A 13,774-nucleotide genomic window follows, 5' to 3' on the forward strand; every position below is an offset into this window, starting at 1 on the left:
ATAAAAAATATTAGCCGATTATTTAAGACATCCCAGATGTCCAGACTTCTTCAAATCACCTGCAAAATAAAGCAAAATAAAGATTATGAAGATGCTTTAGAAATTCTGTTCTGAGCAAAGATCTGTCGTAAAGATCTACAGTTTTTTTTATACCATTCCTACCACTAGAATATTTAGCTTGACAAAAAAAAAAAAATTGTTTCCTGTAATATGTGTTAAAAATAATGGTTGATTCTGTTATTGCTGCAGCAAAGTAATCCTGAACAATTACACTTTCACAGCTATGCTCCAGGTCTGATGTTTCATTCACTGTTTTGTGCCATAAGACATTCATTTTGGACATTGGGGACCAATTTCCATGCTGGTTTTCTTTGCAAACTCTAGAAGCTTCCAAACCCTTAACCATGCTTGAACCCTTAATCTCTGCTTCAGGCTTATTCTTTCTATTTGGACGACGAAAGAAACCAGTAATAGGAATGCAGGCAGAAGTCAGTAAGCTGACCTGGATGGTAGCAGGAACGTTAGTAGAGTCCAATCTCTCTCAGGTTGATCTTGATGATGACGTCAGTGACAGCATCAAACACAAACTGCACATTCTTGGTGTCTGTGGCACATGTGAAGTGGGTGTAAATCTCCTTTGTGTCCTTTCGTTTGTTTAGGTCTTCAAACCGTAACTGGATGTAAGCCGATGCATCATCATAAGAGTTTGGACCTGAAATGAACAATTTAAAATGGTTATTTGTTTGCTATGCTTTCCTTTAAATTGGATCCTATTTTCCTTGAATGTAGAGGTTACTTTTTTATCTTAGAATATCTTTTTTAATCTTTTTTAGTCACTATCTTTAAACCTAGAAGTTACTCTTCCTGAATAGAAGTGTTATTTTTCCAAAGTAATAGGTTACTTCCATATAACATAAAGGTTACTTCTCCACTTTCAATGAGTCTTCCCAAAGCCGGAGGTCACATTTCTCAGAAATGTGGAGGTTTTTTTCTCTAACTTTAGGTTAGAAAAAGTAAATTCAATGTTTCCCCAGCTTAAAGTGTAACTTCAACATTTTAAAGGGTACCTCAATGAATCTTTAAATTAATTTGTTCTGAACATTGAGGTTAATTGCCGGGAAACTTATGAAAATACTACTCAAGAACTTAAAGGCTGTTTTCTTCAAACTTAACGGTTCATTTCACACATCTTAAAGGCCATTTTCCCCTTAAATGAATGTTTCCGAATGAATCTACATGTCTTCCTTGAACTTTCCTTGTAATCATTGGAGACATTGCACAATTTATGAAATAATTTTAAGGAAATCCTAGAATGTTCTCTCACTGAACTTTTGTTTACTTATTCCAAAGTTTGATATATTATCTATATATAGTAAACACTGTCCCATGTGGTCTGAGAATGTTTGTGGTTATTGTTTGTTGTATATTGCATCCAAGCAGTAAAAACAATTGCTTCAAGTCCAGTTCTTATATCTTATTATGATGAGAAGATCTCAATTATGAACAGCAATGTGTTAATCACTCATTGCTATAATAAATGATAACCTAATATTGAAAAATCAGAAAACAACAAATCCCACAGTTAGCAGGTAGTAGCAGGTATTTGTTTTTACCAAAATAGTACTATGTATTTATTTTTTTCTAAATCAGATGCACCTAATAAAGAAGAATCATCAAAAGAAGTCTGGGCACATATGGAAAAGTCTTTAATAGATTGTGAAGGTACAGATTTGTCTCACCAGTGTACTCAGGGTAGCAGATAGTAAGCGGGCTCCTGGTGATCTTGTCTTCAAACAAGTCTTTCTTGTTAAGGAAGAGGATGATGGAGGTGAGAATGAACCATTTATTGTTGCAGATGGAGTCGAACAGCTTCATGCTTTCATGCATGCGGTTCTGTGGAGAACAGCTGAATTAAATTTGCTTCAAACAATCTTTCCTTACAGATGGTTTTCTTATGTTACAGAATGAACTCTGCTGTTTCTTTTTACAGCTTGAAAGAACTTCAGTGTTATAAGACACTATGAGCTCATACTGTTCATAAGAAGCAAGGTGTAAGAATGCCTGTAAGAAAACAAAGTAGGGCTTGCTTGTAAAAAACATTTTAAGAGTTGTAGTCACTCCATTTAAATTTCTGCTAACTGCCTGTTCTAAAGAAAGTGGGTCAGCAACCAAGAAATCCTGTCTTACCTTCATCATAATAACATACAGCTAACAGCATGATAAATATGAGCTACACTCTGCAACATGAGATGGCCCTCCAAGCCAAAATCAGGGATGTTTGGCCTCAACAGGTTATTAGGTATGAAAAATTAAAAAGCAGAAATTCATTAAGGATTGTTTCCCCTAAGATCACCCAACACAATGAAACACAAAGTTACTGTACAGTAAATTTACTTCGAAAAGTTTTTTTTTTTTTAATACAGACCCAGTGATCAAAAATATGCCAATCAAAAAGTCAGCATTGGAAGATATCTGCCTCTCTAAGCAGCATCCTTCACACTTGCAGTAAACTTGAATCAATGCCCAGCACTGGTTGTTGTGTCTTAGTTGAAGATTTTAATCATGAAATAGGACTAACTCGCCTTACAGTAGTTTCAATTGGACCCACTGTGAAATTGTCTGTTTACTGGTCCTACCTGAAAGTGTGGGGGATAATGTTTTGCATGTCTCCACATGTTATGCATTTGGTTCTTGAAAATAAAAGGCTGTCAGTGTTGCCTATTTTTTTTTTCTCAACATAGTTCCAAATTTGATTGTTTTGGAGTTTTCGGAGTTTTAGGAGTACCGTTTTTTCTGCAGCAGTGCAAAATAAAACCAACCCCACTGAATGACAAATATGACATAAGAAGAAACAAAAAACAAGCAGCTATACTCAGGAGTACACCCACAGTAAATGCATTGGATTTTGTGGATAGAATGCAAAAAAACAGTTTGTGTTTGCATGTTTGTGTTAAGGTGGAGTTTGATCTAGATAAATCATAAACTTCATCTAAATAGTAAAAACTGAAAACCAGATTTAAGCATCTTGTGTTATAGCAAGTTGCCAGTATTTTACGTGAGTTTGATTGATTTCAAGTCTTAGCCAGCTTGTTTAGGATGCGGCCCAGTTTTATTTTCCATACCTGCACATCTTTTTGAAATTACGGTCGCAGAATATCGATCTTGTGGTTATGAATCATGAACTCATGGCCACGCTGACAACAGTGCATCCATCACTTACCATTTCCTCATCCTCAGCTAAGACAAGGTCGTAGTCACTGAGCGCTACACAGAAAATGATGGCTGTGACTCCTTCAAAACAGTGGATCCACTTCTTTCTCTCTGAGCGTTGACCACCGACGTCAAACATTCTGCAGACACACAGAAAACACACAGACTAAATGCATAAATAAGTTTACTCAGAACACCTTTATTGTCATTTTAATTCCAGTGATTTACAAGGTTTCCTAATCCGGGGCTCAGGCACATATAACATGAACACTGATGGCATGCTGGCGACCTGACTTTAGTAATCTCCTGTCTGCATGTGCCCCGCAAGCGGCTCCACCTGAAGCACCCTGTGGCAATCCAAATCCATACTAAGCTGACACAGAAATGAAATGAAAGAACACCATGTCCTGTGACACCAATTTGATGATTACACACTTCAAGGTTCTCAGCACCAATGCTTTTATAGTTGATGCTTTACCAATATTTCAAAGTACAGAAGCTGGAGGAGAAATGAAATAATGTAGGAGTGAGTGAAAAAAATTTAATTACTGCGATTGCTCATACAGTATTAAACCAAATCCATCAGCATTTATTAAAACAAAAGCCCTGATTTGTATGTTTAGTGTCTCAAAGCAACGTAGTTGAGAGCTTTACTGCCAAAAAATTAATTAATGACAACAGAATATTTTCCAAGTAATAAAAAGAACATTAAGTGCCTCACAAAGATATTTTCTACCATCTAAATCTCCCATCTCTTTAATTTAGGAACCAGAGGCTTTCATGTGTTTTATTTTTATTACACAGAGTAGCACAAAGTAGTGCGTGTTTGTGAAATGGATGTAAAACAATACATTGATTTAAAAATTTGGTCCACATAAAACCTGATTGAGAAGGAGAATATTTTGGTTTTTATGTCTATTATTCAACTTTTTTCTATAACACTTCTACATGACATAAGTCACCTAAACATAGTTTAATCCATTATTTAAAAAAATGTATTAATAAAGTAAAGTACAAAAGAAATATACCAGCGCAGGGTTGTCTACTTAAACCTAAAGGCTGTGCAAGGAGAGCATTAATCAAATAACAAGCCATGAGGCCAATGTTAACTCTAGAGCTGCAAAGTGTACATTGGAAAACTTGTAAGCATAAGTATTAGTAATGCCTTTCCCACATCTAGGCTTTATAGACAGTTTTTTTATAGCCAAAGAAAATCACATTTACAGTTTACAACAAATCATGTAGGAGAAACAGGACATTTATGGAATAAGCCGGGGGACGGCAACCCGCGGCCCCGGAGCCGCATGCGGCTCTTTAGCGTCCCCCTTGGGGCTCCCTGGAGCTTTTTCAAAAATTTATGAAAATCCATTTTTTTGTGTGTGTGTGTGTTTTAATTTGGTGTGCAGGAGGTCAAACAAAAATTTATTATGTTTTCCAATGCTGTAAACATTTGTATAATAAATAAATGTAAACAATAATTTGCGTCATAGCCATAGAGATCAGTGGTTACAACTAGCTGATGAGAAAAGAGGATTCAAACAATAGAGTGAATCATTTGCTTTGATAATCAATGCGGAAGGATTACCTGCATTTTCGCTTTGTAATGAGAGGTTGTCAAAAAATTTGGAAAGGCATTTCCAGGGAAGGAAAGCTAAATATGCAGCCAATCACAAAGTTAGGAGTGAGAGAAAAAGTGCGATTGCAGAACTTCCAGATAAATTAGAGGAGCTTAAAGATAGATTTAAGAAGTGGATTACATCTCCAACCTCCACTATTGCTGCCAGTTTTGTTGCAAGGATGGAAAAGCGTCCACAGATCAAATATATAGCACTCTGATACAGTCGTGTGAACTCTCTTCCATTTTCTCCCCAAATCCTAAAAATATAAATCACACCAAGGAACGCTGGTGACAGAGGATATTGGATTTAAGGTTAGAGAGCACTGCTCTGATGGATGTCAGTTCCTGCTTGGTTCCTCATGACTCAATCAACTCCTCCCAACAGAAACATGTCCACCATAGAAAGATGCCTTTATTGTGTTTCTATAATTTTATCAATGCAGCAATACTTAAACCGGGCAGTTAAGGGCGGTGATGCGGCACACAGTGAATTCCTCGCAGTGAAAGCGTTCACTGCTCGTCCCACACCTCAGGCTACTATGTGACATTTGCTCCTGGATAAACATTTAATCATGAATGCTTATTCTATATTCCAGCCCAGATAGTCCTTTTCTATAGTGGGATAATACACTTAGAGCCCGTGTTGCCAAACAAGGCTTATATAAGACTTTTATATTTTTGCGGCTCCAGACGGATTTATTTTTTGTTTTTTTTGGGCCAAAAAGGCCCCTTGAACAAGTTGGGGTGCCCAACCCCTGGAAGAAGCCGTTCAGAGGCCTCATGCATAAAAGAGTGCACAGCTTTATTGACTAAAGATAGCTTTTATAAGTAAAGATAGCTTTAACAAGAGATTCCAAACTTTCAGTACCCAGACAAAGTAGAATGTATAATATTATGCATAAATGTCTTAATGTACACTTTTCCTTCATACATCACATCACAATTTGCATGGAACTGATCCATGGATAATGTGTTTTATTGCCCACCCCACTCCTGGACCTTAACACATAGAAATTATTATAAATACCTGGGAGGCTCCTACCACTAACCCAAATAACGATACTGTGTTAAGGCACTATTGTTACAGTGTACCAACAATTAAAGGTATACTGGAGAATTTTCTTTTTCGGGGTGGATCATTAAAATAAGTGGTTCTCCTGTCAGTCAGTCTGGTGATATGTATACGTAAGGCAGTCCTATGTGCTTGTCCGAATGTTCACTTACCTGAGGTGATTCTGATGGTGGAAAAATTGCAAAACTTTTGGAAAGTAACTTGTATGAGCGAGGCAAACAGCAACATTTAAACAGAGCGGCACAAGGAGAAATGGGCTTGTTCATGCTCTTACACGTGTTTCATAGGCGTTCCCTCTGGGGAGAGGGTACAGGGTCGTGAATCTACATTTTTTTTTAAAGTGGAGAGGGTGGGTCTTTTCAAAAATTCGCCAAGATCCTCCATAATACCTTTAATTAAACGACATTAGCAGCTCACTAAATACACTGATCTTAAAAAGTATGTCAGCTTCTTACTGTTTAGTTCTTTAAAATCTGTATGAAGTTGAAAAAGTTCTGTCTCACTGATGCATTGAGCTTTAATTGCTGCTTCATGCCGATCAATGTTTTAAAAATCATTAATATGTGAATATGACCCCATGTTTCTATTAAACCTTGTCACCACGCAAACATATATAGTAGACTACATTTGATGTTTAAAGAACTGTGCATAATTAATAAATAAACATAAAAATACCTAGAGGCAAGCTCACACAATACAACTACAAGTACAGCGTTATAATGAAAAACTTTTTATTTCTAAGAGTAAATGTGACACTTTAACAAACTGCATCTTACAGCAGTGTAACAACAGTTATACCTCATATTCCATGTGAAAACCACCCCCTCGATTTAAATTGTGATTTGGCTGCAATGGGGAAACCTAAGGGAAACGGTTATATTCCCAATCTGTCCATCAATAGCTTCTAAAATACTCCTGCTGCACAGAGATGTATTTGGATCTTGATCTGGCATGGGCATGCAAGGTTCCTTTTTGGCACTAAACAATCCAAACCTTGAATATGCCACCCATCATCCTCATTCACCAGCAGGTCAGTAGGATCTCTGAACACCCACACTCTCCACATTGTTTCACTGACGATTTCCTCAATCACTCAGGCTGCCATCATTGCACAGTTATGTCCACCTTTACTCAGCTATTTATGGACATGGGATTTATTGCACCTTGTCCTTCTGATTAATAATCACATCTAACTTACTTGGAGTCAATATGCTGATGCTCCAATTTTTTTCTGTCCTGTTCTCGCAACAACAACAATGCACATATCCATGACCTAAACAGAGGAATATTTACAGTTTACATCTGGCTGAGGCTGTTTGTGTTTAGGTGTATTGAGATGTTAAATGAGGATAAATGTGATTCAGTTTCATCATTCAGAGTAAATCATTAAAGCTCAAAGTCTTGAAAAAAACATCCGGTTCAATACTCCCTCAGCTTAAATCAATTAAAAAGAGCCACATTCCTTTATTGGGTGTTTTACTGCTTTTAAGATTCTTATTTTGGATTTAAAAAGTTTGTACGGCTGCTATAAATTGTCACACCAGGTTAAAAAGATTAGGTGGATTGCCGCATCCTTTCACTCGACTTTGAAATTTTTTACATCCCGAGTTTTGCATTAACCATGCATGCTTTTTGTGTGCAAACACCCTATTTGCATGAGGTTCCTGGTCAATAGACCAAATATTAACTTTGTGGCCAAAATGGCAAACTCTCCATGGCTACACTACACATCATCAAAGACACGCCCATAGTGAAACATGGTGGTGGCAGTATCATGCTGTGGCAATACTTTTTTTTCTGCAGATCCAAAAAGGTTGGTAAGAGGTGATATGAATATGGTGGACGTTTAACACTAAACAATCAAAAAAGAAAAAAAACTGCAAAGAACTCAAAAAGGCTCAATTGTCAGAGGCCTTCACTTTCAAGCAAAAAAAAGTTGGGAACCAGAGCCACGAGTCAATGATTTAGGTCAAAGTAGATTCATATTAGAATGGCCTAGTCAAAGCCCAGACCTAAATTAAATCAATAATCCATGGCTTGTGTTCACAACGGATGTTCAAGGATAGTTTCTGTACAATCTGACCGAAACAATGTTATTTTTGCAAATACTAAATTATATCTATTAGATGCGCAACAACTGAAGAGATGTAACCAGAGGACCGCTGCTACTTTGTGTAAAATCCAGCACATAAAACATTAACATTTGTTGTTGTCATGTAAAAAACTTCAGATACAGTATTTGGAGTACAGTAAATTTGCCAAGCAAAACCAACTAAAACAAATAGAAAATGCCTTCATGCTTGTATTTCAAGTTGAGAGACATTATCAAAACAAAATGTATTTGACAAATTAACGGAACAAAGAGATTGTTTTAATAGCCACAAAGAAAAAAAGAAAAGAAAAAAGAAACCAGCTATAATTGAGCAGTACTAACTTGAAGTATAGATCTTTGAAGGTGAAGTGAGTTTCCACGATCCCAGTGGTCTTTACGCGGGTGCGCAACACATCCTGCTGAGTCGGGATGTAGTTGGGTTTGCAGATCCTATCCAAGGCATTCAAATAGCTGAGGGAGACAACAGACATGATCTAAGATCAAATGTTATATTAGTATGGAACCCAAAGATTTTTTTTCCTGTTATTGTGTTTGCTTTTATCATCTTTTACCATTATGCCTTTTAATAAAATTCCCAAGTTGCTTCTTACTCATATATTTACTGTTGGGCAGGAAAAATCTCCCAGATACTAAAGCTTAGTCATGTAAAGCAAAACATCTAAGGACGCCTAAGAACAATACTAAATATGGGCTCGTATTTGCATGGATGATAAACACTGGCTTCTTGTGGGTTGAGTAAAAACAGACTAACTCCACTAGTTCCTCTTGTCAAACAGTTTGCACACAGTGCAAAGAGAGTCATGACAACTCAGGTGTTTGCATAACAAAGAAAACGTCCTTCACAGCGAGTGAGATTTTCGCTCAGATGGGTGTTATATGAAGGAAACAGACAGCATGAGCTGCATGTGTGTTTGATTAGTAATATAAGAGAGGCTCTAAATTTAGCTCTTTGTTTGCTTTTTCACTTAGACTGTTTCAGTTAGTGGTGGACTATAAAAAAACAAACTAAGACCAGCATAGAAAATAATAATGCCTTTCAAAAGTCTTCATATCCCATTTTGCTAAGTTACAAAACCGCAAACTTAAAAGTATTTTACTACGATTTTATGTGACACACCAGCTTAAGGTGGTGCATAATCTATCTCATGGTTTTTAGTTTTTATTACTATCATTTGATTAATAAATAAAGGTCTCAATAACATGCTGTGGATTTGTAACAGCACCTCCCCTACCATCATCCCCACCATGGATCCAAGTCAATACGAATAGTTGAAATTAGAGTTATAGTAAAAGTCATCTGGGGCATCTCTCTACCAGCTAATCACCTCAAAAGACTAACATTTTTGCCATTTCTTTTTGGAAAATAAATAAAGTTCAATCATACTGTATGTCTTACCACCAGTCAACTGGATTTATGTGTGGACTTTGCCTCACCCATTCTAATGCAAATGATCAAAACCGTTCCATTATACCACTAGCTGTATGTTTATTGTTGATAGACAGAGTTCATTCAAACAACGTATTTTTGCATGGAGGCAAAAAAAAATAATAATTATCTAATAACAGCACCGTCTTCTGTGTGTATGCTGTCTCCCCAGTACGGTTCAGTGCAAAGGGTAATTTAAACTTTTTCTTTAACAATAGCCTTGTTCATGCAGCCAGATTTGGAGCAACTAGCTAATAGTTATATTGTTCTCCAATCTGAGCTGTGGAGCTCTGGATATTGCCATTGCCTGATCTGTCAGTTTGAATGAAAATCCATATTCTAGTGGGTTAACAGTTAAGCTACACCCTTTCAGCTTTCAGATTTATAACTGAATGGTGCTGAATACATTTTGGAAAGTTACCTAAAAACTGTAACATGCATTCCTCCTGCAATATGCTGTGTTGTACCCGTGTTGAGTCTGTGCTGAGGTCTTTTGCAATCTCAAACTGTTTCCTGCTAAAGATAAGGTTGTGAAATACACTCATTTTTTAATATTTATTTGTAAAACACACTTCTTTGTGTTTTGTATATCACATACAATGAAAATGAAACAAAGTTTGTGGTTGTGACATCACAATAATTTAACAGATGAAATGGCAATGAAAAAGTAAGCCAGAAAAAAAACTTAAGAGATGTGAGGAATAGAATATTTCTTTCTTCTCTGGACAGAAAACCAGCAACTGAGCCGTGATTAGACCTCAGCTTATCCCAAAATTCTGACGGTGATAATTAATGTGTATTGCTTAGTGTGAGATCCTCACTATGCCGCCGAGTCATTTAGCTGATACTCTCGAGAACGATCAAAGCAAGCTTGCACGCCACTATCGTTCCAAAGCTTGCGGATCACACCGGTCAGCTCCGGAGACATCACTCCTTCCTCCGCTGTGCTCGCCAGGGTGAACAGCTGCCGTGCATCATCCTGGAAAAAAAGTTCAGTAACCTGCATTGCAAAATACTTTCTGTTGTGATTTAAACCACGATTGAGCAGAAGTTGTTGACTCACCGCTCGGACAGGATCTCCGAAATCTATCTTTAGTAGCCCCATTGCCCTGATGATGGCCATTATGGACTGGATCGTGTTGCTGTACACCACCACTTTGTATTGCTTGCACTCTTCCTCTGAGTAGCCATCTTCATGGATGATTCTGATGCATAAATAAAACCAGGCTGTCACATTCCATATAGATATCCATCAGTAAAAACAGAGGTTTTAACAAGCATATTTCTAATCACACATTTGCAAGATCTCATGCATCACTGTCATTAGCAGTGGTCTTCTTCTGTGACCAAACGGCATGCTTAACGTGGGAAACGGCAGACTCTATTCAGGCCCTGCCAGGAAGCAACCAGTCTCTGAGCCCTTTGTTTAAAACACTAGGCAAAAATGGAGCTTTCTCCTTCGCCTGAGCAAAGTTTTAACTGTGCTTCTACAATTTTTACAGACAGATGAGCTAAACATTGTAGCATCTAAAAGAGGGAATGAAATGGAATGATCTTTCATCTTAAAACTAAAAGAAAAGATGCCAAAAAATAAACAATTGTAATAAATATTTGGACTTACTTCATCTGCTTGACAATAGTGCTTTTCCCGGATTCCCCGGCACCTAAAAAAAAAAAAGGTTTCTAATAACTATTTTGTTTTTCTTATAGCAATTTATAGATAAAATACTCAGTTTCTTTTCTCATATTTTTAGCCAACTTCTGGTTGTCAAACAGCTTGTGTTTAAAAACATCCTGGCTGCAAAACATAATTTTTTGTCTGTCAGCCTTTGTTCTCTTTAATATCATCAATAGAATTAGAAAAAAAATCTTTAGTAAGCGTTTTGTAATAAAGTATTATCATATACAGATGATATCAGACTGACATGAGATTAACCTCAGCTTTCACAATATCAGGCATCTATGATGGATGATTAACCCATGACTGGCAAAATCCTCCGAAAGCCTCCATTACAATAAGTGATATTGTAGATATAATACTGATGAGCAGGGGAAGCATTTTCACTCGAGTAATTAATATCTGCAGCAGTAAGCCAAACAGGAAGCAGCAGTCATGTATCTGGCTGTCACCATGTTTTTTTCCACTCCAGGGACAATCCCTCAAATCGCACGAATCTGGGTGTCAGAGAGCAAGCGGGCTGTCCAAACAACACCTATGACTCAAAGAGTGTGTCAGCAGTTTAGGTGCACCCCCAATAACAAATGTTAACCTGCTGGTTGACCCAAACCCAGCTGTGCACACTGATCACAGGAAGGCTCCATGCTAGTTTGGCCCTTTTTTTTCAGTCGCTAGGATTTTGATTGTTTTTTTTTTGTTTTTTTGTAGTTTCTTTCCTATTTAAACTACCATTCTTCTTAACTGGTATCATGGAGCTCTGATGGACAGAACATGTGTAAAGTGTAATGTTTGTCTTTTAAATGCCATATAACAGTTAATAAAAAATACATAAAAAAGATTGGCCTTGTTCCCTCTAATTTCTTTACCCTGAAACTGTTTGTGTAGTCTGTTTATACAAAGGTAAACAACTTAAAATAACTGCTTTAGGGACTCTGTAGTGCTTCTATTAATATTTATGGGAATGTTCTCATTCAGCTTCATGCCTCCAAGATGATAGGATCTAACAGCTGCTTGCAACAACTTCCCACCAAAAAGCTAAAAACAGAATGGTTACATCTGGCTTTAGTTGTAAATAGGAATGTCTAATAAAAGGGTGTCTGAAAAGCATCCCTGGGCAATTTTGCATTCTTAAGAGTGATTCTGTATGGCCCCTGACAGCAGAACAGCAACAATGCTTTATGCACATAAAGACTTATCTTTAGACACTTTTACAAACAAATTAATAAGTTATTTTCCTTTCTATCTAATTTTAGTCAAAAATGAGCATACACATCCAGCAACCTATACTCAGCACCAGACCTGGGAGTGCCCTGATATGCTTTTAATTAATTTAATAAGCCTAGCTACATTCCCGGCCCAGGGTCTTTCTGCATGGAGTTTGCATGTTCTCCCTGAGCATGCGTGGGTTCTCTCCAGGTACTCCGGGTTCCTCCCGCAGTCCAAAAACATGACTGTTAGGTTAATTAGCTTCTCTAAAGTCTACTTTGGTGTGAGTGTGTGTGTGAATGATTGTTTGTCCTGTTTGTCTCTGTGTTGCCCTGCGAAGGACTAGCGACCTGTCCAGGGTGTACCCCACCTCTTGCCGGCTGAAGATAGGCACCAGCACCCCTCTCGACCCCACTTGGGATTAAGCGTGTCTGAAAATGGATGGATGGATGGGTGGATGAAGCTTGGCTACATGAAGGAAGCATTATCAGAGACATACTGAGACAAAATCTTGATCCTAAAAATGGAAAGAAAAAATCATTTTCTAGGCCAAAAAATATTTTAATCAGGCAAATGTGTAGAACTCTTTATATTTAGGATCAAAGTAATCTACGCATGCCTTCCCCACAATAACTGGATTATTCATTAGAATAAAAGATTAACTTTTTAATTTAAAGTTAAGCAGGTGTCTAAAGTTGATCAAATCTATTTGCTTTTTTATTTTTTAAGTTTTAGTTTTGTGGATCTGGAGAAGGCATTCAACCATGTCGCTTGGGGGTTCCTGTGGGGAGTACGGAGTACTGGGCCCTTTAATAAGGGCTGTTAGGACTCTGTATTACCGGTCTCAGAGCCTGGTCTGCATTTCTGGCAGTCGGCCTCATTTCCAGTGAGAGTTGGACACCGCCAAGGTTGCCCTTTGTCACAGATTCTGGGTGGTCGACAGGTTGATCGGTCCGGCGTCTGCTGTGAAGCTGCCGCTGTACCGGTCCATTGTGGTAAAGAGAGAGCTGAGCCAAAAGGCAAAGCTCTCAATTTACCAGTAAATCTAAGTTCCTAACCTCAGCTATGGTCATGAGCTTTGGGTCATGAAAGAACACAAGCGGTTGAAATTAGTTTTCTCCATAATGTGTCTGGGCTCTCCCTTAAGGTGCTCAATCATCTGGGGGGGACTCAGAGTAGAGCCGCTGCTTCTCCACGTCGAGAGGAGCCAGCTGAGGTGGCTCAGGCATCTGGTTAGGATGCCTCCTGGATGCCTCCCTGGTGAGGTGTTCCAGGCACGTCCAACTGGGAGGAGACCCAGGGCATGCTGGAGGGACTAAGTTTCTCTCGTGCTGGGAGCACCTTGTGGTTCCCCTGGAGAAGCTGGCCCAAGTGGCTGGGGAGGGGGAGGTCTTGATGCTGCTATCCCCCCCAAAAAGGCTAAGAGGAAGGTTGGATGGATGGATGGATGG

The 13,774-nt window shown here is 38.1% G+C and overlaps 1 protein-coding gene across 1 annotated transcript in view; it reads right to left on the minus strand.

Moving 5' to 3' along the window:
* Positions 1 to 13,774, minus strand: part of LOC107087493 (guanine nucleotide-binding protein G(k) subunit alpha-like) — a 35,188-nt gene continuing 21,414 nt past the window's right edge. The window contains exons 2-9 of the mRNA XM_015379086.1: positions 11,061 to 11,103; positions 10,503 to 10,644; positions 10,261 to 10,418; positions 8,335 to 8,463; positions 3,221 to 3,350; positions 1,740 to 1,893; positions 503 to 712; positions 1 to 59 (exon numbers count right to left, since the gene is read on the minus strand). Coding sequence (XP_015234572.1) covers positions 522 to 712; positions 1,740 to 1,893; positions 3,221 to 3,350; positions 8,335 to 8,463; positions 10,261 to 10,418; positions 10,503 to 10,644; positions 11,061 to 11,103 — 947 coding nt within the window. The 3' untranslated portion in view covers positions 1 to 59; positions 503 to 521. The remainder of the gene's footprint in view (positions 60 to 502; positions 713 to 1,739; positions 1,894 to 3,220; positions 3,351 to 8,334; positions 8,464 to 10,260; positions 10,419 to 10,502; positions 10,645 to 11,060; positions 11,104 to 13,774) is intronic.

The sequence above is a fragment of the Cyprinodon variegatus genome, unplaced genomic scaffold (assembly GCF_000732505.1).
Source record: "Cyprinodon variegatus isolate N-32 unplaced genomic scaffold, C_variegatus-1.0 Scaffold185, whole genome shotgun sequence".
Lineage (NCBI taxonomy): Eukaryota > Metazoa > Chordata > Actinopteri > Cyprinodontiformes > Cyprinodontidae > Cyprinodon > Cyprinodon variegatus.